The following is a 22,598-nucleotide window of genomic DNA, read 5'->3' on the forward strand; positions in this document are numbered from 1 at the left end:
CTGCTCTGTACCGGTCATTGCACTGGCTGCCCATACATTATAGGAACCAATTTGAATTGCTTTTTCCCACCAACAAAGCGCATCACCCCACCCCTCCACCAACATCTCCACCCTTATCTCTTCTCACCTTCTGCGTTCTCTACGCACCACAAATGACGTTTGACTAACATCCACACTAATCCGAACCTCACACTCCCAGCTCCAAGACTTATCCCGAGCTGCACAAATCCTCTGGAATGCTCTACCCCAAGAACCCAGGATGATCCATAACTTACACAACTTCAGACGCTCCCTAAAAATGCATTGATTAGGGAGGGTGATGAACCAGCCTATAAAAGTTAATTCACATATATCCCCTCCACTATTTCGCAGAACCTAATTCTCCCTCAAACTTCGCTGTACCGAAAGCATTATGAAGATTGCCTGGTGACTGGTTCATGCAGCCTTTATCCCCCATTTCTTCGAGATGGCTGGACAGTCGTTTATAATAAGCACTTGAACCTCGTGTAACCCTCACCTCATTGTACATTATAAGCTCTTACAGGCATGGTTGTCTTTATTTTTGCTTTAATCATTGTATGCTTCGAAGCACACACAGACCATATGACCAAACAGTCTTTTATATCACACTAGACCCATCCATGGGTGGAGCTATGTGAATAGCCAGAGCCGCCCAGCACTCTGACCATTCATACACTTGCCCCATAGACTTGTGGAACGATCAGTCCCATAGTAGACATTTTAGGTTTTACATTGCAGAGGACCTCCTCCACTGCGATACATAGCGACCATTTACAATATAGGTATAAATGGTTGTTACCTCACAGAATGTGTTACTGCGGCACATATTATTGCGGCATTAGCTGCTCCTTCGCGGTTTGGTCCTCTCTATATTTAATACTCCATTTTTTTTTATACCACAATCCCATTCCGATGTCTCCGCCACAATTATGTTTTGTGGTAGAATTTACGCTTCAGTCTTTGTCAGTCATTTGTCCGGATTCCCATTTATTCCGGTTCCGTGTTGTTACATTTTCCTTGCGGTACAGAATATTGCTCGGAGAGTATTTTCCTATAGCGCACGCTGTGCCTTGTACCTAATCATTCCCTATGACAGTAGACAAGGGAGCAGATATTGCCGGAGTATGTGGGCACAATGTAAGAAAAAATTCTATTTTCCATGTATCTGTCTCCACGGGGGCCGTCTGTTCTGCCGCAGATTTTAATATGCAGCCTAATCCAGAAAGGCTTTACAATATGAAAGTAATTGCTCATGTAACGCTCCTGCTGAAAATATACTATTACACGTGTTGCTCTTTTCCTATGAATGGAAGGATTGCTTCAGCTACATTTTGCTTCAGGCCTCCTGTGACTGTCTCTTCCCTATGCAGAAAATTGCATATATAGCAATCGCCTAATCCTCGGAAGCACTCCCTACAGTGGTGCTATAGAGAGCTGCTGCATTCGGATGCATCTTATCGATGGGTGGATCAATCCACTTCATGACGCCCCAATGTAAAATAGATCCCAGACACCTGTACAAGTAGAGACCCCCAGACAAGACCCCCTAATCAAATTCAAGCTGCAGTCTAGACAAATCCAGACCCCTGAAACCAATCCGTAACCGAACAATGTGCCACTACTCTCCAGGAACTGCACCATAGCAGGAGGGGAATATTCATTACTTTTAATTTGGGTCCTGAATAGATTAAGCTGGGGTTGTCCAGTCCAGAAGTGGACAATCCTCACTTTAAAGGGGCGGTCTCCTCTCCATTAAAGGGAACCTAACAGTTTAAACATGCTGCCCGATCCATGAGCAGCATGTGTGCTCTCAGACACGTGTATTTCACGCTGAAATGCTGCAGCATATCAGAGAATAATATACTTAAAATGCCACAGGGGACGGAGCTGCCAAAGATTCAAGTCAGCATGGCCGGTCTTCGGAGGCTTCACTCCACCCACTCAACAGGAGTGGTAGGTATCCTTATACGCCCACAAAGGGAGAAACCTGTAAGTCATTGTCAGCCCCTAGTGGACAACCGTCACTTTTAGGGGTTTAAGGGGTTGTCTCCTCTCCATGAAAGGGACTCTACATTTTGCTGTTCTCAGATTAGGTGGCAAAAACCCGGCCATAGTGATAGAGATCCTGATTCCAGTGATATGTCACTTACTGGGCTGCTTAGTACAGTTTTGATAAAATCACTGATTAATCAGCAGTAGATTATCATTACAGGACTACTTGGCCTGCTGTCAGGTAGTCCAGCATATTCATGAGCTCTGTGTAACTGCTAGATCTGCAGCAGAGAAAACATTGATTTTATCAAAATGACAGCAAACAGCTCAGTAAGTGACCCATCACTGGAATCGGGGTCTCTGTCTCCACATTATCCTGCTCTCAGATGGGGGAGCAAAAACCTGGCGATAGAGATCCTGATTCCAGTGATATGTCACTTACTGGACTGCTTAGTACAGTTTTGATAAAATCACTGATTAATCAGCAGGAGATTATCATTAGAGGGCTACTTGGCGTGCTGCAGGTAGTCCAGCATATTCATGAGCTCTGTGTAACTGCTAGATCTGCAGCAGAGAAAACATTGATTTTTATCAAAATGACAGCAAACAGCTCAGTAAGTGACCCATCACTGGAATCAGGGTCTCTGTGTCCACATTATCCTGCTCTCAGATGGGGTAATATTAACCTGCTGACAGATGCCCTTTAAAGGGATCCTGAGAGCTGATTCATGCTGTTGGATTCACAGGTAGCATGTATCAGACACTGGCTGTGTTATTCTAGGCCGGTATATTTGACCCTGAAACGTTGCGTTTCAGAAAGAAACATTCTTGAAATGCCATCTAGGACCAAGTCACACACGAGACTAGTCAAAAAAAAGGCGGGACCTTAGTGGCTTCTCCATGCCCACTTATCTGGAGTGACAGGTCTCTCTCTACACGTTCAAGTAGGCAGAGACCCATCAGTTGCCGGAAGGGAGAAGCTGCTGGTGATCGATCCGCCTGCCAACTAGTCACCCATGCGGCTCTGTCCCGGATTAGTTTTTAAAGTAATGTTTCCTCTTGAACACTGCAAAATTTCAGCGTCCAACATACCTGGTATGTAGTAGCTGTCAGGTTAACTTTAATAAGCAAGATTGCAAAATGCTTCTTAAAACCAGCAAGTTTGCAATTTAGCTCTTATTAAAAATCCTCTCCATTCTCAGGAATGTGGGACTTTTTTATTCTATAGTTCACAGCTCATTATCTTGGAGTGGCCCAAGCGGGCTCTATGTTTTACGGTTTGCTTGCACCACTCTGGATATGAATGCGTCCGTGTCGCTGCCTTTTCCCCATGGGAAACCGCTCCGTTCAGATCAGCAATGCAGCCCTGTGGCGGATCCTCAATCATCAGGAGCCAGGAAGTAGTGAAGCGGAGGATAAGAAAGAAGAGGAAGCAAGCCTTTTCAGGTGCCGAGAAAGTTGTCGGCACAGATCAGTCCTCGCTAGTTTTGGGAGCGTTGCAGGTATATAGCTACTGTGGCTGCAATACGCAACTTTCTACACCCCTGAATGAATATAGAAGTGAGGATGTATCTGTAGTGATCTGCTCTTACTCAAGCCTGATATATCACCAATAATAAATATAAAATAATAGCATAATCATTTTGGTTGGTAATGGGCTCTAATACCGCTGCATGTCGGAGGCTTTTATGTGGAGCGCTCGTGGCGGATTGTGAACCCAGAGAAGATTTCTGCCATTTGACATTACCGGCTCCGCAGTCCAGCATTGCTGGGAGCGATGAAGCCAGCGTCTACTGCACTTATCCCCAACCTGTGCTGCACGTGCACGGCAAAGAAAGGAAGAATGTAGGTTAATGGCTCCACCACAACTTACAGCACAATCGCTGCCGAGCGCTCAGCGGTGGCCACTTTTAGTATTCTATTATAGGTGATGAAATCCACTTGGGACTTGAAGTTCTCCTTAAAGGGACTCGTATTGTTTATACACGTAACTGGTCCCATCTGCGGGAGAAAATAGGATCCAGATACCAGTAATGTATCTGTGACGGGTTGTGTTTGTAAAATGGGACATGAACATTTCATCATTCCTCCTGCTTCATCCCTTGCATTAGAAGATTGCAATTTTTTTTTTATTTTTTACTTTCTCACTTTTGTCAGCTCCAGAGTAGTAGGTTTATATGTGCAACCGCAACACTTTTTTCTTCTCTTGTTTCATTATAAGGCTGCAAATGTTTCAATTTCTAAAGCAGGAAATACAATTTAGGGAATATAAATGTGCTCCCCCAATTGTAAAATATAAATGTGCTCCCCCAATTGGAAAATATAAATGTCCACCCCAGTTAGGGAATATAATGGGCACCCCCGGACAGGGAATATAAATGGGCATCCCCGGTTGGGGAATATAAATGGGCATCCCCGGTTGGGGAATATAAATGGGCACCCCCGGTTGGGGAATATAAATGGGCACCCCCGGACAGGGGATATAAATGGGCACCCCCGGACAGGGGATATAAATGGGCACCCCCGGACAGGGGATATAAATGGGCACCCCCGGACAGGGGATATAAATGGGCACCCCCGGACAGGGGATATAAATGGGCACCCCCGGACAGGGGATATAAATGGGCACCCCCGGACAGGGGATATAAATGGGCACCCCCGGACAGGGGATATAAATGGGCACCCCCGGACAGGGGATATAAATGGGCACCCCCAATTGGGCAATATAAATGGGCACCCCCAATTGGGCAATATAAATGGGCACCCCCAATTGGGCAATATAAATGGGCACCCCCAATTGGGCAATATAAGTGTTACATCTCCACCCCCCCTTGTGTGCCATAGATGCTCTTTCCATAACGCCCATAGATTTCACAGAAGAGGGGTGGCATGCTCCTCTGATGGGTGGCGGTGTCCCCTGTTGGGTATATTTGGCATGTCTGTGGAAGTTGCCATAAAGTCATCAGATGTGAAAGCCCTGAAAGATAGAATGTTAGCGATCACTTTTATCTGCAGTTTTAAAAGACCCTTTAAAAAAAAAAAAAAAATATCTTTCTATCTCTTCTCCCGCTGTAAGGTGTTTGTCATCCTTTCATGCTAATCTCATTAACACCAACTATATAAACTAAGAAATTGCTGTGAGTAAAATGTGAAAAACTTAAATTAATCATTTTAATTTAAAAAAATTTAAAGCGAGAAAATACTCTTTAAATAGGCGCTGTAACACTTGCACACAATCACTTCCATTTTTTTCTGGAAGCATTTAATGATTTTAATTGCTATATTTTGTACTGTTATACACACAAATGTATGCGGAAAAGTACAAATGGATTAGAACAATTTATACACACCGAGGGGGAAAAAAGCCTATATCTACAGAACAAGTGCAAGATTTTTGGACCACCACTGTGCTCTAGCAGCGGCGGCTGTACATGCCCAGTGCTTACAGGCACTGTTCTATTGAGCACTGGAGCGCCCGGTTATCTCCTAATCCTCGGTGCCAGACTCACAAACAGCGGTGGTCGGACTCATAGGCAACAAGCTGTAAATCAGAAAGGAAAAGTGTTACTGTCTAAAGAGCGGCTGCAAAGTGTAATAAACAGTAAATTAGAAAAGTGCTTATTTTTACAAACCATTCACAACAGCACTCCTGTATGAAGATGGAAATAAGCCTTTAAAGGGAATCTGTCAACAGGTTTTTGCTATGTAATTTCAAGACTGCATGATGTAAGGGTTAGCACAGATTTCAGCAATGCGTCTCTTTTGACACTGCGTGCTGTAGTTTACCGGCTATGTTTGTTTTAGTTTCAGGAGATTATTATTGCTGGACTATGTCAGCTAGTCCAGCACATCCCCCGCTGTGATTAGTAGCTCACTGTGTATAGACATTGTATATAGAGAGCCTGGTGTGGGTGGCGGCGGCTTGCTCAGCTCAGCTAAATCTAAAAACTGTCATAACAGCTGCAGCCAGTAATCTAAGTAATACATCATTGGATTCAGGATCTCTTTGCCTACAACATGCTGCTCTGAGATGGGGTAGCAAAAAGCTGCTGACAGATTCCTCTAAGGGTGGCCATGCACATGAAATGAATGTTGATCAAACTTCCTGACCATTCAAGGCTATGTTCACATGGTCTTCTAGGTTACAGTCAGTGGCTCTGTCAGAGATTAGAGGAAGCCCCGAAAAAATGGCATCTAGACAGCTACACTGGGCACCCCCCCACCTCTCATCATCTAGTAGTTAGCGCACATTCACATTGGTGGTATTGGTGCTGCAGCAAGCTCTACTATTACCACACAGCAGCAAAACTACATGTGCATACAGCATCTCGTACCCAAAATACAAGGGGCTGCTGATAAGTCTTTGGCTTTGTGATCTTTTTTTTTGTTTCTATGGTAACAAATATTACATCCAATGAAAGCCTTATGTGTCTAATATATGTTTTCAAAATTGTGTTTGTTGCATCTGGCAACAGTGTTCTACGCACGCGGGAAAACAAAATGGCGGAGTCTAATGCGATATTCACAGCAACTGAGAGCAAAGGAGTGATAAAATTCTTGTTTCTGCAAGGAAAGTCCACAAAGGATATACATGGTGATATGTCGCAGACATTGGGGGATAAATGCCCTTCATATTCCACAGTTAAGAACTGGGTTGCCAAATGTAAAACGGGCCACCTCAGCACCAATGATGAAGAACGTCCTGGACGACCAACAGTGGTTGTTGTTCTGGAGATCGTCGATGCTGTGCACAACCTCATACTGGAGAATCCACGAATTTCAGCTAAAGCAATAGCAGACATCATGGGGATTTCCTGTGAACATGTTTGTGTCATTATCCATGAACATTTGGACATGAGGAAGCTTCTGCAAAGTGGGTCCCAAATGTTAAACAGATCAGAGAAGCAGCGAGTGAAAACTTCCCGGTCCATTTTTCAGCGTTTCCAGACTGATAACTTCCTGGATCGACTGGTCACCATAGATGACACCTGGATTTATTTGTATGACCCTGAAAACAAGAAGCAGTCAAAAGTGGAGACACATTGGCTCTCCTCGTCCAAACAAGTTCAGGGTGCAAAAATCAGCCACTAAGGTGATGGCGTCTGTGTGCTGGGATAAGGAGGGCATGCTACTAGTGGACTACCTTCAAAAGGGTTCCACCATCAGTGCAAGGTATTACATTGAAGTTTTGGACCAATTGAAGGCAGCACTGAAGGCCAAAAGGTGCAGCAAGCTGTCCAAAGGAATCTTGTTCCTGCAAGACGTCTCCGCTCACACTGCACAAGCAACCATGGCAAAACTGGCAGAGCTGGGCTTCCAGCTGGTTGATCACCCACCTTATTCATCAGATCTAGCTCCCTCCAACTATTATCTGTTTCCAAACCTGAAGAAACACCTCAAGGGTACCAAATTTCACACCATTTCTGATGCCATGGCTGCTATGGATGCCTGGCTTGAGGCACAACCAAAATCCTTCTTTTTCATAGGCTTACAGAACTTGGAATAACAATGTAAGAAGTGTGCTGACCTCAGTGGAGAGTATGTGGAATAAATGTAAAGTTTCATCATCCTATCTCGTTTCTTTCTGGGTTAAAGCCAAAGACTTACCAGCAGCCCCTTGAATATGGCTATTGTGCTTTTGTAGCAAAGTGAATAGTATTAAAGGGACAATGTAAGTACATGTGGCCACTTTATTGTAACGTGGTGCCACTTTGCTCTGACGTACTGTTACCACTGCCTGTGATTACACCCTAAATTGATCTCACTGCCTTCCACTGTCACAAAATCATTTTTTTTTTATCCCAAATTTTGCTGTTCCATGTTTTTGTGCAGTTTTTTTTTTTTCACCAGTTTTGATACATTTTCCACTTTATTTCTTCATAAATTTGGACTGTCGGGACATTTATTTACATTTTGAGCTTTTTTGGCTCTTGTGTACTGTGTATATATAATATATTTCTTTTTGCACCAAAATGAAATAACTGATTCCTTCTTCAGTGTTAACTGTTATCAAACAGAAATCGAACATTTTTACCCAAAGGAAGTGCCGTTTCCTGCGCAGCGGAGACCTCGCTGCACTCTCCTACTGAAAATAGGCCATGCAGGGAAGCTTCTGTCTACTTCTTTACTTTTTTTTTTTTTTTTTTTCTTGTGTGTGCCATTATCTGCTGATTAGCCAGTACTGACCACCATCCTTCAGACTTCAGTGCATCTTCTAATTATATGTAAAGGAGATAGAAAATCTGCCAACTGCCAGGTGAAAAATGGGAACTTCCCCAATGGACCCCTCCGTTCCAGCTCCGCGTCCTCTGACTTCCCCGTGTTATGTCTGCAATGCATTGGGCTCCATAGTTTACGGCACAGGGCTGCAGAGGACACTGACTTGCTGCGGGGTTCATATAGGTGATGAACAAGTCACCTGCAGCCAGTTACACTTAGAGGTATTCCCCCTCCAGGATCCTATCCCAATATGTAGTAGGTGTACTAATTAATAATATTAGCAAATACCTCCTCCAATTAGAACTGTAGTATCATTCTCTTGATTAGCTATGTCACTTACCTCATGTGCAGGGCATTGCCATAGCTTAGGTACCCATGGGCAACTAACTCCCTATGAACCAAGCTGCAATGCCCTGCACATGAGGTAAGAGACATAGCTAATCAGAAGAACTATACTACATTTCTAATTGGAGGTATTTTCTATTATTATTATTATTATTATTATTATACCTACTACTTATTGGGATGGGATCTTTGAAATGGGAATACCCCTTTATGATCAGTGCTAGAATGGCAGTTTTGTCTAGCCTATTTAGAACTTTTTTTGTTTGTTTTTTTATTCGTACCCTATCAATTAACCTGGGGTTGTCCAGTAAGGGAAGGTTAATTTAAATATTTGTATTTCGTCTAAAAATCACTTTTGACCATTTTTGGTTTTCTTAAAAATGTTCCATCATTGGCTTTTACAGGCTCTTAAATTCCCTTTAAAATTGATTGTTCAGGGAAACAGTCAGCAGGTTTTTGATGTAGGCAAAGAGACCCTGAATGTAATGAATGATCACTTAGATTACTGGGTGCAGCTGTTCTGACGCAGTCAAGGATTTTAGTTTTAGCAAAGGAGCAGAGCCAAGAGAGCTGCCCCCACACCAGGCTCCCTATAGAGATTGTACATAGTCAGTGAGGTGCCAATTACAGGAGGGGGCGTGCCGGACTACTGTGTGCGTAACATTGTCCTCCAGCAATGATAGTCACTAGGTGATAAAGCCTTTAGTTTAAGTGGATAACAGCACACAGCCTGATAAGAGAGGTATAGTTGATTTGTTTTTCTGTTAATCCCTACAGCATGCTGCCCTCAAATTCAGGGGTGGACACATCATTGCTGCAGCCGCACAGGGGCCCAAGAAGTTGGGGCCCACTACAAGCTCCAGAGCAGGTGCAATGTTGCATTTTGATGAGCTTTTGGGCTGCAAAGGACCCATATACTTTTCTTGTTCAGGGGCCCTTTTCTGTCTGTGTCCATCAGTGCTCAGATTACATAGGAAAAACCTGCAGACAGATATCCTTAACGGTCTGTGGTCATAAAGGTCCTTAGAATAGAGCGCTAATGGCTTTATCAATTCTCCCCTTGGACAATCAGAATGAGCTCACTAAGAAATTCTCAGTTAACTCATTCTGCAGTCGGCAATAGAAAGCAAGAGGTGCAACATTTTTAGTAAGACCCACGTATATAACTGATATTTAGATAAAAGTTCAGGGGGAAAATGCTTCCACAGGTGAACAAGCCCTTTTCAAGCAGATTTCATAGAGAAGTGATACATTGACTTATTTTAACTAATACGATCTTCTACATGGTGACTGATCTATAAAATTCCTTATTTATGGCCGTGGTCTATGACACTACAAAATGCGTGGGTTTTTTTTTGTTTGGTTGGTTGGTTGTTTTTTCCACCCCTCTTTTTAGAAGTTGCTTTCCATGTGATGCAACTTGCAAAATCTATAATTTATTTTTTTTTTTAGAATTTTTGTAATGTTGTTTAAATAAAATTATTATTTATATTATTTATGAATACATATATATTTTTTTTTATTTTAATAAAAGGTCGTCCCTTACATATAGGCTTATATCACACTAATGTAATACTGTGAAAAATTGTAGGAAAAATACCCTGACTATAAATAAATAAATTGCAAGTGCTTAATAACAGGGTACTTAGTATATACATTTTTGCAAAAAGGTAAGAAGCTGTCCCACCTCGTCGCGGGACCCAGCTGACCACTTTACCATTCATATTGGAGTTTTGACATGACATAAGTCAGGTATTGATAATGTTTTTAACTTTAGTTGGTTAGGGACTGTCCCAGACGGGTACACCGTGACGAGGTGAGACAGCTTCTTACCTTTTTCCAAAAATGTATATACTAAGTACCCTGTTATTAAGCACTTGCAATTTATTTATTTATCGTCAGGGTATTTTTCCTACAATTTTTCTCCTTTTTTTTTTTCTAGTCTTGAGGCTGCAATTCACATGCTTGTAATGTTGCATGTTTATTGAACATTTGTTACAGCTCAGCTTTTTGGTGTTTTTAATGTAATACTGTGTAGGACTAGTGTGCAACTTAAATCTGCAGTATTATTATTTCTAATATTTCCAATAATTTTTATTTTTTATTAATAATAATAATTAATATTTTAATATTAAGTATTTTATAATGCATTATTATTTAATATATTATTGATATTATTATTAATTTATTTCATAATTATTATTTTATACTTATTTATTTTCCCCAGATGCGGTTTGTGAAGAATGTGAGTTTGTGGAGAGAGATGAAGCCCGGCTTCTACCATGGACATATTTCCTATTTGGACTTCACAAAGTAGGTTTTTGATTGTTTTCCTCCCCCCTTTTTTTTTTCCCTTCACCCTTTTTTATCCCGGCGTGGTAGATTTGAACCACATCGGAGAATTACAATTGTGCAGTGGTAAGCTAATCTTTTGTTACTTCATGGGGGCTGCAACGCATTGCAGAATAATTCGGGCCGGCGGCTGGTTGCCGTTGTAGAGCAGCGCCCTCTAGTGTGCACTCAGCAGAAGTGCAGTGGAATAATAAAAGCCTTCTGCTTTTCACAAATACATCTTTATTACGGGATTGCTGCTACTTAGCGTCCTGAACATTTTCTTCTTCTTCTTTTCCACTTACTTTTGCAACAAATTTTCAATGCTCAGGTGGAAGAAGATGCTGAGATGCTGCAGCTTCTAAATCACCGCTTTGTTTTTATGGTGGTTCTGCTCCTGAGTATCCATGAATACAGCCCATCAGTGTCCCATCATATTTCACAGACTGAAACCAGACTGGTGCTGGCGGCCATCATTGCTCATTGCCGCTTTTCTCATTTGTCTCATATTTCAGATTTGGAGTGAAGAAGAAACCCATTTATATCAATGTGATCCGGGATCCTATCGAGAGGCTTGTATCCTACTACTACTTCCTCCGATTTGGTGATGACTACAGACCAGGCCTGCGCCGGAGGAAGCAAGGAGATAAAAAGGTGCTAAAAAAGTTATACCATATATATCGTTAGATATCCATCAGATAGGGCAGTTACGTTTAAAGGGAATCTGTCGGCAGATTTTTGCATTGTACTTAAATGACAAAGACCCTGATTCCAATAATTTTTCACTTACTGGGCTACTTGCTGTAGTTTTGGTAAAATCCCTGTTTTATCTGCTACAGAACTACCACTTCCCTGAAATTTGGGCTCTGTATAGCTCCGCCCACACCAGTGATTGGCAGCTTTCTGTGTACTCTCTATAGGCAGAAAGCTGCCAATCAGGGATGGGGGCTGTATTATATAGAAATAAAATACCAATTTTTATGAACTAGGTAGTTTTTTGGTCTATTGGCTGTATTATATAGATCTGGAGTATGGAGGACTATCTGGATGCAGGTTTACTAGTAGTCTGGTGATTAATCTCCTGCTGATAAAACAGTGATTTTTATAAAAATTACATTAAGCAACTCAGTAAGTGACACATCCTTGGAATCAGGATCTCTGTCTCTACATTATGCTGCTGTCAGATTAAGTGACATAAACCTGGTGACGGATTCCCTTTAATGCCACGCTCCATGTGTTATATTTATATACTGTGTTTTTTCTAATGGTGGCAGTCTAGGGTACCGTTATGTGATACTAGAGAAATTGATATACTCTTAGAAGACGTCTCCTAATTTATGGATAATACGTGTGTAATACATTTGGCCGGAATTTCCATCTCACGTTACATCTTTATCTCTCTTCAGACCTTTGATGAATGTGTAGCAGCTGGAGGATCTGACTGCGCTCCAGAAAAGCTTTGGCTCCAGATCCCGTTCTTCTGCGGCCACAGCTCTGAATGCTGGTAAGGATACAGCACGCCCTCACCTCCTTCATGAAGAATCGTAGTCTCTATTGTGTCCTTAACAAATCTGCGCGTACTGCAGGGGGCGACCTCAGAAGGAAGCGGCTCGTGGAGGTCACAGCGAAACTGCTTTTAGATTTTTATTATTATTTTTTTGGGGGGGTGAGGACTTATATTTTTAGATTTAAAAAATGTGGTTTAATTTTGAAAAGTAACATTTTGGCATAAGTTGGCACCTATGGGCCCAGTCTTTTATCCAATCAGCCTTAAAGGGAACCTAACATCAGCATTTTCCTATATAAGGTGCAGCCAGTGCAGTACTGGCACTATCATGCGCGTTGTGTACATATCATCAGTGGGCAGCTCGGGTGTTTAGGCTGTGAAATTCAACTTTATAAAGTTTGAAAATTCATGCACTTTTTGATTGACATGTGCACCTCTCTCCTAATGTCTGGGCATGTTATGCACTTGTATCCCCCCCTCTGGCCGTATGTAAATTTCTAATCTTCAGTTACACGGCGTCGGATTTAGCTCCTGCGCATAGCGCTTATCTCCGGCGCCATGTTTCTGATTCTGAAGCCCACAGTATTATGGTGCATGAGAAGGCGGCGCATGCGCCCTCGCTTCTTCAGATCTTTTGTGACCGCGGGAGCGCGCGCGGTCACAACAGAACTGCTGATCTTACCGATTAGCTGCAGCAGACGATATCGTAGCAGACGTCTGCTGCAGCTAATCAAGGGAAGATCAGCTGTGCTCCAGTCCTGTTGTGACCGCGCGCTCCCCCACGGTCACAACAGATCTGAAGAAGCAAGGGCGCATGCGCCGCCCTCTCATGCACCGTAATACTGTGAGCTTCAGAAACAGAAACATGGCGCCGGAGATGAGCGCTATGCACAGGCGCTAACTCTGACGCCGTGTAACTGAAGATTAGAAATTTACATATGGCCAGAGGGAGGGAGGAACAGGCGGGGGGGGGGGGGGATAAACGTGCATAACCCACCCGGACATTAGCAGTGAGGTGCACTTGTCAATCAAAAAGTGCATGAATTTTCAAACTTTATAAAGTTGAATTTCACTGACTACACATCCGAGCTGCCCCCCGATGGTATGTACACAATGTGCCTGATAGTGCCAGTACTGCACTGGCTGCACCTTATATAGGAAAATGCTGATGTTTGGTTCCCTTTTTAAAGGGAACCGGTCACCGCTTTTTTGGCCGATAAGCTGCAGCCACCACCACCGGGCTCTTATATACAGCATTCCAACATGCTGTATATAAGAGCGCAGGCCGGGGGTATAACATAAAAAAACACTTTATAATACTTGCCTAACGGTCGTGCGGTGGGTTATATGGGCGTCTCCGTTGCCGTCGCTGCCTCTTTCGGCCATCTTTGTCGTCCTTCTTCTCTAGCCGCGGTGCATGACGCGTCCGACGTCATCCACACTCGCCAGCATTCAGGTCCTGAGCAGGGCAGATCAAAGTATTGTAGTGCGCCTGCGCATGACCGGCGAATGTGTATCACGTATGACGCATCATGCACACAGGAGTCAGAAGGAGGACGAAGATGGCCGAAACAGGAGGCACCGGACAATGGAGACGCCCATATGGCCAACCACAGCAACCGTTAGGTGAGTTTTTATAAAGTGCTTTTTATGTTCTACACAGTGGCCTGGGCTCTTATATACAGCATGTTAGAATCCTGTATATAAGAGCCCGGTGGTGGCGGCCGCAGCCTATAGACCCCAAGTCTGGTGACAGGTTCCCTTTAAGGCAGAAGAATAACTCAGTCATACGGTGACGATCCAGCTCTAGGAGAGACTGTGGTGCTTAGGACATTTGTATTAGATTCTCCACCAGTTCTATTTATTTAGTTTAAATAGAAATCCAAGTACGAATAGTTTCACGCTAGGGTCTAATTCATCAAGACTATTTTTTATTTTTTTTTCACTCGTCTGTCATCACCAAGGTTCATGCTGGCGCATTGGTGGCTCCCACTACTCCAGTCTTAATAAATTTGGTGCCATCCATTCTCTCAAGAGGCACATGCCCCACTTCATGAATGTGGCACCTCTAGTCAGGACCTGGTGTAGCATTCTGGGGGTAGAAAATGACAAAATATTGGATGAATTTGACAGGGGGTGTAGCCATGTCCCCACCCCGGCTCTTCCCCGCCTCCACTCTTTTCTGCACAGTGAATCCAAAGTGGAGTGAAAATGACAAACATTTTGTACAACTCCACGTTGCGCAGATGTTTTGCCCCTCTGGACCACTCCAGGTTAGCTTATACGTTTATGCTCCAGACCGGTGTCCCTGCGCTCCTTGCTCTCCCCTCCTGCAGAGACGCACTGTCACTCACCACCGCGGCCGGCTTCCTCTATGTTGCCCAGCATCACTGCGCGCCTCCATGTGGGTGCCTCCTCCTTCCCCCTCCCAGAGTCTGTGCAGCCGTCGCAGGACTTTCAGGAGTGCTGCTTGGGCATGCGCGCACGCCCTGTCCCTCTCTTAAAGGGCCAGCGCACCACTCCTAGGAAGTGTCTCAGCATATTGCTGAAAGGCTTTGGGTATTTAAGGCATGCTCCCACTAGGGGAGGTGCCTGTTCAACACCCTAACTTTAGTCAGTTGAGTTCTGTCTAGTTAGTTGTCAGGTGACCCTGTCCACCCCGTCCCATCCTGTCATGCCTGTACCTGGTCCCAGCCCATCCTGCCCTGTTGGCATCTAGTCCCAGTCCTGTTCCTGCTTGTACCTGGTCCCAACCTGTCCTGCCCTATTGGCACCTGGTTCCAGTCCTGTCTCTGCCTGTAGCTGCTACCAGTCCGTCCTGCCTTGTTAGTGCTAGAGACTCTGCCTGTCAGTCCTGGCCACACCATGTGCCTTGCTAGTGACTTTGCCTGTCCGTCCTTCCTGTGCTGTCTGCCTTAGCCACCCTGGTGGTCCCCACCTGCACTTGAGACTCTGTCCTGTCTGCTGCGGTGTCCGCCCCTGTCCCGGCGGGGGTCAGCTCCCACAGTCCTGTTCCTCTACCCCACATTAGGGTAGGCCGGGGTCTCCCTGTGGTCCAGTGGGTCCACTCTTGCTTGCCGCAGTACTATCCCCGGCGGCGAGCGTAACATAGCTATTTCTATATTTCTCTTTGTATTGATCTCACATTAGTAATTTCTGATAATTGGTTCTGGCCATTTTTGGTATAGGTTACATACCATTAAGTATCCTTAGATTATAAAGTTTTCTCATGTTGAGCTAGAGATATACTGATTAGTTGTAGTGCTGATTTTATAGTGGGACTGGAATGTCATGAAACTATTTATTTTGATAAAGACTCTTTGCAGATATGTATATGTAACTAACCCGGCATGGTACGTTTGGTTTCACAGTCTGTCCTTGATATATTTTGTCATATTTCTCCTTTCTACTCCTGTTTTTAATTCTGAATATATAGGACCTACCCTGAAAATAAGCCCTAGCATAATTTTACTGGATTTTTGGAGTATGCTTGAAATGTAAGCCCTACTTCAAAATAAGCCCTAGTTACAATCAGGGATTGAGTTGGAAGGAGTCAAACCGCGCAGTTTCTCAGGATCCACAACATTTATATTGCGAAGATGATATATATATATATATATATATATATATATATATATATATATATATATAATATAATATGGACCTTTGGTGACTTCACAGTCATGTAACCAAAGGTGTCTTAATTGCAGGAGTCTTAAGGGTATGTTCTCACGTTCCGGATGACACTGCGTTCTAGACGTCGTGTCCTCTCCCCTGCCGACATGCGAGTGTTCTCCATGGGAAAGCAGCATCTGTGCCACGATCTGGGTCCTGTGCATTGTGGACTTTCACTGTGCTCTCCCTGGTGAGAACACTCACATCTCCACAAGCATAAATTGACATGCTGCAGCTCAGAAAGCCACACCACAAGTCTTTTTACACTGCAGAAAAAAGCACAGTGGGAATGGGATTACTATAAATTCCAATCACTGTGTTTCTACTTTACAACACAGCAATTTGGACTCTGTGAAAACACCCGGCTTCCAAAACGCTATCAACACTGATTGTGGGCATGCACCCTTAAAGAACCGTACAGGAGATAGGCTGGTATGCAGGACTGGCATTAGGGAGAGCTGTTATGATCTGGTAACTGTGGACGATCACAAAAAATCCATTAATAAAGAAAAAAACAAAACCACAAGAGTAGTTAGATCGGGGATTGTGGTCAGCTTAGTTTCTATCAGACAACACTAGAAGTAGCAGTGGGATGTTCCTAACACACCTAGACACCTCATCACTGCCAGAGAAACTTGCTACACCTCAAAGATAGAAAGGAGGAATCCTAACTTTCCTTGGAGCAGTCCCCAAAGGAATAGCAAGCCCCCAACATGCAACAACGGTGATCTACGAAAACACAATACACAGAAAATATAGATTAAGGTGAGGCCCGACTTACTAGGTACGACAAAACAAGACAGATAACTGATTGCAGCCAGCAAAAAACCCTGCAAAAAATACCAATCTCCTAATAGGAAAAAAATACGAAGACCACTGGGTTCTCCCCCCTGCTATATCAGGAAGTCTTGTGCCAGACACTTTAAAAAGAACTGCAGATATAATGGGAAGAAACAAAATCACAGAACAAATAATATTCTAAAGTGCAAATAATCCAAACATGAACAGGTAGAAAGCTCCCTTTCTTGCTGGAGGAACAGCTCTGCTCACAAAAGCAGAGACAGACAGATCCTCACAAACAGGAAATCAAACACAGGACAGAATGGAATAAGCAGAAACACCCTTAACTGCAATTTTAGCAATTGAGGACAGAAACTAGCAAACTTATTTTGAGTAGATTCAGGCACAGAAGAAATGGGAGAAACTGAAGGGAAAACTCCCAGCCATCTTCAAAAGCAGCAGGAAAACATTTATCACCGGTGACCGCCAGGCAGAAAATGCTCTTCTAAATACACTAGGCTGATCTGCAATAGGACTTCCTAGATTCTTAATAAACTCCAACACCTGTCTGAGTCACAGATTCAGACTCTGCTTCATTACCATTCCTGGCCACCAGAGGGAGCTCCACACCAGCACCCACTCGGATGACATTCACAACAGAGAGCAAACTGGGCACTTTCACAGGGCCACAATTCTCCTAGGGGCCCCAGCATTTATATCCAGATTATAATACTGTTAAAAGGAATCTGTCATGAAGTTTTTGCCACCTAATCTGAGAGCAGCATGATGTAGGGGCAGAGACCCTGATTCCAGTGATGTCACTTACTTGGCTGCTTAGTGTAATTTTGATTATCTCCTGCTGATTAAACGGTGATTTTATAATTAGAGGACTACTTGGCGTGTTGCGAGGTAGTCCAGAATAGTCATGAGCTCTGTATAACTGCTAGATCTGCAGCAGAGAAAACATTGATTGTATCAAAATGACAGCAAACAGCTCAGTAAGTGACAAATTGCTGGAAGCAGTGTCTCTGCCCCTACATTATGATTCTCTCAGATGGGGTACAAAAAAAAAACCTGGTGACAGATTCCCTTTAAGGACCTTTGTGACACTTTTTGTAACCAAGGATCTCTAAACTGCAGGAGTCTAAAGCTAGACGGGATAGGTTGTCGGGGTGGGTGGATGGAGAAGAGAGGTAAATGGATATACACACACAGAGCTTGGAGAGGTATATTTATGCTCCAGAATTTTGAATAAATGGTCTTGTTTTTGTTTTTTTTTTTGTTTTGTTTGTTTTATGTGCCTCGTCTTCTTTTTAGGCATTTATTTTTTAGAATGTCTGTCCGATATCAGATGTAAGTGAACCATTTTCTGTCTTGTATCCATATGCACAAAACCAAATATATATATATATATATATATATATATATATATAAATATAATATATTACTGTGTGTGTGTGTGTTATAACATATGCACACATTATATTTATATATTTTATTTTTTTGTTAACGGTCACATAAGGTAATGGGATGATGAAGCCGTGCGGCCCAGGCTGTGTGGCTCAGTGTCCCAATGACGTGGCATGTCGGGTATTTGGAAGCCTCTCACCCGCCGCTACATAACAATCTCCGGTACAAATTCTTGCATACGATGTAACGACTCATTCACTGTATTTTATTTGCATGCCATTTTTTTCCATGTTAATTTCTCTTTTCATTTATACGCTAACAAAGCCTAGACAATGAGAACAGATGGCGTGAAGTTACAGCCTACAATACCGGGGCACGCTCCTTTTTTCAGCCTGTCTTAATTAAATTCACAAGTACCATAGTTCACACAACCGCGCCATTGTCTCCGTATCTTCACATGAGCGCGGTGCTGTGCGTCGGGTGCGCTTATAAACTGTACGGGGCATAGACTGACTGTAAGGAAAAAATAATTATTTCTAGATGCCTCCAAGAAATGACATTCATGGAGTCTATGAAAATTAAAGAAAAGATCAGTAACCCTGTCATTCATGCATCTAGCAGTTAAGACTTGCGCAGAATTGCTGCAGATGTGTAGTCCAGGTTTGGGGCTAAAACATCTGCAAAATAGAGTAGTCACTGAGTGTTCCTTTCTAAGGTGTATGGAGCACAGATTAATTCGTAAACGTCCCCTTCAAGGAGTGGTCTCCTCTTCATTAATGGGTAAAACAGCAAAGTGCTTGTAACAACAAACAACTTTGCAATTTACCCCTTATTAAAAATCGTCTCTGTTCTCAAGAACAAAGGGATTTTTAATTTTAGTTTCTACCACTTGTTGCCAAGGTTACCAGCCACCCTGCAATCTGAGTGGTTGGTTACCTAGGTAAGGAACATGTGCCATTAGCAAGCGCTGCTTTATAGTCGGCCAGTTTCAGTCCCCATGTGCTTCTCTCGTGCTGCAGCCAGTGGCATCCTGGGAGAGCGCACTGCTCTGCAAACTGGCTTGGCCATGCCACTGGTATGAACTTTCATGCTGATTGAGAATTGGTTGTGAGTGTAATTGACATCTTTAAGAATATTTGCCCCTACAAACACTTAAACTCCCCTCCTGTGTTGGCGCGGCTCCAGGGGCGTCTGCACGGCTCCAGGGGCGTCTGCACTCGCTCTCCCGGGGCTCACTTGAGATTATATCACACAAGTCCTGCGTACAATCAGTGCCGGCTTCACTGTACCCGCCTTTAGACAAATGAAACATCAATCTGAAGTCAGAGCTGCGGCGACTCTCTCTCTCCCTGTTGAGGTTTGATACGGCCGAAGGCGAGGAGAAGGAAGCCAGAGATGATAGGGCGCAGGGCTCGTATGACATAATTCAAGTGAGCCCCGGGAGAGCGAGTGCTGGAACAGTGCCGGCACTGGAGGTGAGCATGTGTTGTTTTTTTTTTATTGGGGACAAACATGGTGATTGAGAAAGGGTTGTCGGAGTATTGGACAAACGCTTTAATTAACTCATTACCCCAGGAAGCCGTGTGGCAGAGCACCGTGGGGCACCTAACCAAAGAAAGCATTAATGCCGGAGGTAACTGTGGCGCCCCTCGCCTGGAGAACGATCCTTGTGGGAAGGTTCATCAGCAACCACTGATCTGCGGCTTAGTCCCTTCCTGTCACATTCAATTTTGTAGTTTTGAATCACCACATTAATTTTGCCATACAATTGATGAGCAGTTTGGGGGGGGGGGGGAGCATTTTCATCATGTGTTCTTTTAATTGGTTTTAGATTTATAATATTGATTGTTCATGAAAAATAACCCAGCAACCTGATTTTCCAGGTCGGTATCAATACAGCAATACCAAACTTGTATAGTGTTCTTTCTAATAATGATCTTTCCTTTTATATAGCGCCAACCTATTGCGCAGCGCTTTACATACATCAGCTGCACTGTCCCCAGTGGGGCTCACAATCTAAATTCCCTCAGTGTCTTTGGTGTGTGGGAGGAAACAGAAGAACTCGGAGGAAACCCACACAAACACCAGGAGAACATTGAAACTCCTTGCAGATGGTGTCCTTTCTATTTATTTATTTACACATCATATGCTTTTGGGTTGGTTTTTTGTTGTTTTTTTTTGGGGGGGGGGGGCATGTCTCACTAATCTCTCTTCCTGCCCTTAAATAGAATCAGTTTTTGCTACTTCATCTGAAAACAGCATATTGTAAGCAAAGAGACTCTGAATCCAACTATGTGTGACTTAGATTACTGGCTGCAGCTGTTCTGACACAATCAGAATTTTTAGATTTGGTCATGTAGCTGAGCCCAGGGAGCTGTCCCTGCACACACCAGGCTCTCTATAGAGATTGACAATTCACTGTCAATAATCAATGATAGCAGGGGGTGTGCATGTGACTGCCGCTGTCTCATCACAGCAATCGGGGCTAGCGGTTACAGACCGATGCCACCTGTGTAATTCAGCCATTATGGTCCAGGCTCGGCTCTAGAGCCCACTCCATACATGTTGTGAAATAAGACGTACAGTTACATCCTACATAGTTCTGTATATAGGATCCTTTACAGTTTTTACTCTTTGGACTCTGTAGACAAAATCATATATTGCCTTGTTGATGATAATTTGATCTTTTATATACCGTTTTTTTTTTCCTCAATGACATTGTACAATAGTGATTCTGGACTCCAATCCTCGAATTCCCCCAACCTTTCGTGTTTTTAGGATTTCCTTGATTTTTGCATTATAAATGCTTTTGTTGCTAAGCAACAAAAAAAACTTGTGTAATATTGAAATATTGTTTCAATTAATAATGGCTACAAGAGACACAGGCATTTTTAGTTGTTTTTTTTTATGCAAATATGCTGGAAACTAGTTGTGGTAAATTATAAGGCAGATTATCCGGGTAATTGGAGCTCCATTGTCCGTGGAGCGCACACACAGCTGTGCCGGTTACTTAATGCCTTGTTTCAGCTAAAGGAAAAAATATTCCCACCCAAGAACAAAGGGTTCACACTGTGCACAAAGATCTGCCTTTCCGCTTTGGGGAGCTGAGTTATAGATTCTTCATAGTTATCTTCTGATCACTTGTTTTTAATGATTTTTATTCTTGCACACTCCAAAATGTGACCGCCATATATATCGCAACCCCAAAGATCAGATATACTATGTAGTACAATCCAGCTAGTAAAAACAATCTGGGGAGGGGCAAAACAATGTGTTAAAAGAGCATAACACGGCAAATACATAATAATTACAGCTTAGCCAATCACTAATGGGGCGTGTCACTGATGTGGACGATGATTGGCTGAGCGGGAGATCCCAGCCTTTAGCCTAAGAGGAGACTAGTATAAAAAAGCAAAAAAGAGGAATAAATATCATTAATTACTGAAAAGATGGAACTGCAGCTATATATTGCCCAGGCCAAAATACTACTACTACTACTACTCTAGCAGGATGCAGCTAAACCCCCACTATGTGGAGGCATCACAGGTGCAGGAGGAGCAAATCACACTCACTTCCAAACATGGAGGAGGCGATTGCTGGATGGTAAAACTGCACACTGGTGGCTTGCACTGTTCACACTAGCAAAAAGGGGCCTGGCTGTATCCTGTACAAAAAGAGTTTTTTTGTTAGCGTTCTGGTCATAAGACGGAAGCCTACAACCCACGTCACAGGAACCTCATGCTTGTAGGTCCCTACACTATAATATAAAAACGCAAAAAAGAGGAATAAATGTAATTACTTACAGCAAAGATGGAACTGCAGCTGTATATTGCCCAGGCCAAAAGACTACTACTATTATATATAGTGTAGGGACCTACAAGCATGAGGTTCTTGTGACGAGGGTTGTAGGCTTCCGTCTTATGGCCAGAACGCTAACAAAAAAAACTCATTTTTTTTTTTGTACAGGATACAGTCAGGCCACTTTTTGTTAGGCCTTGCTATTAGAGTTTCTGTCCCTGTGTAGCGCGCAGTGGGGCTACGGCTTGGCAGCCCGCCTGATCTAATAGTATGGGCATCACCTAATAGGCTGCGGGTTTGTGACTGTGCGTCTGCTAGTGTGAACAGTGCTCTATGCAAGCCATCAGTGTGCAGTTTTACCATCCAGCAATCGCCTTCTCCATGTTTGTAACTGTGATTTGCTCCTCCTGCACCTGTGATTCCTCCACCTAGTGGGGGTTTAGCTGTATCCTGCTGGAGTAGTAGTAGTCTTTTGGCCTGGGCAATATACAGCTGCAGTTCCATCTTTGCTGTAAGAGGA

The 22,598-nt window shown here is 43.3% G+C and overlaps 1 protein-coding gene across 1 annotated transcript in view; it reads left to right on the forward strand.

Moving 5' to 3' along the window:
• The window catches only part of HS2ST1 (heparan sulfate 2-O-sulfotransferase 1), a 219,351-nt gene that overhangs the window by 180,047 nt on the left and 16,706 nt on the right, over positions 1-22,598 (forward strand). The window contains exons 3-5 of the mRNA XM_075321015.1: positions 10,805-10,890; positions 11,424-11,562; positions 12,315-12,412. Coding sequence (XP_075177130.1) covers positions 10,805-10,890; positions 11,424-11,562; positions 12,315-12,412 — 323 coding nt within the window. The remainder of the gene's footprint in view (positions 1-10,804; positions 10,891-11,423; positions 11,563-12,314; positions 12,413-22,598) is intronic.

The sequence above is a fragment of the Anomaloglossus baeobatrachus genome, chromosome 8 (genome assembly GCF_048569485.1).
Source record: "Anomaloglossus baeobatrachus isolate aAnoBae1 chromosome 8, aAnoBae1.hap1, whole genome shotgun sequence".
Lineage (NCBI taxonomy): Eukaryota > Metazoa > Chordata > Amphibia > Anura > Aromobatidae > Anomaloglossus > Anomaloglossus baeobatrachus.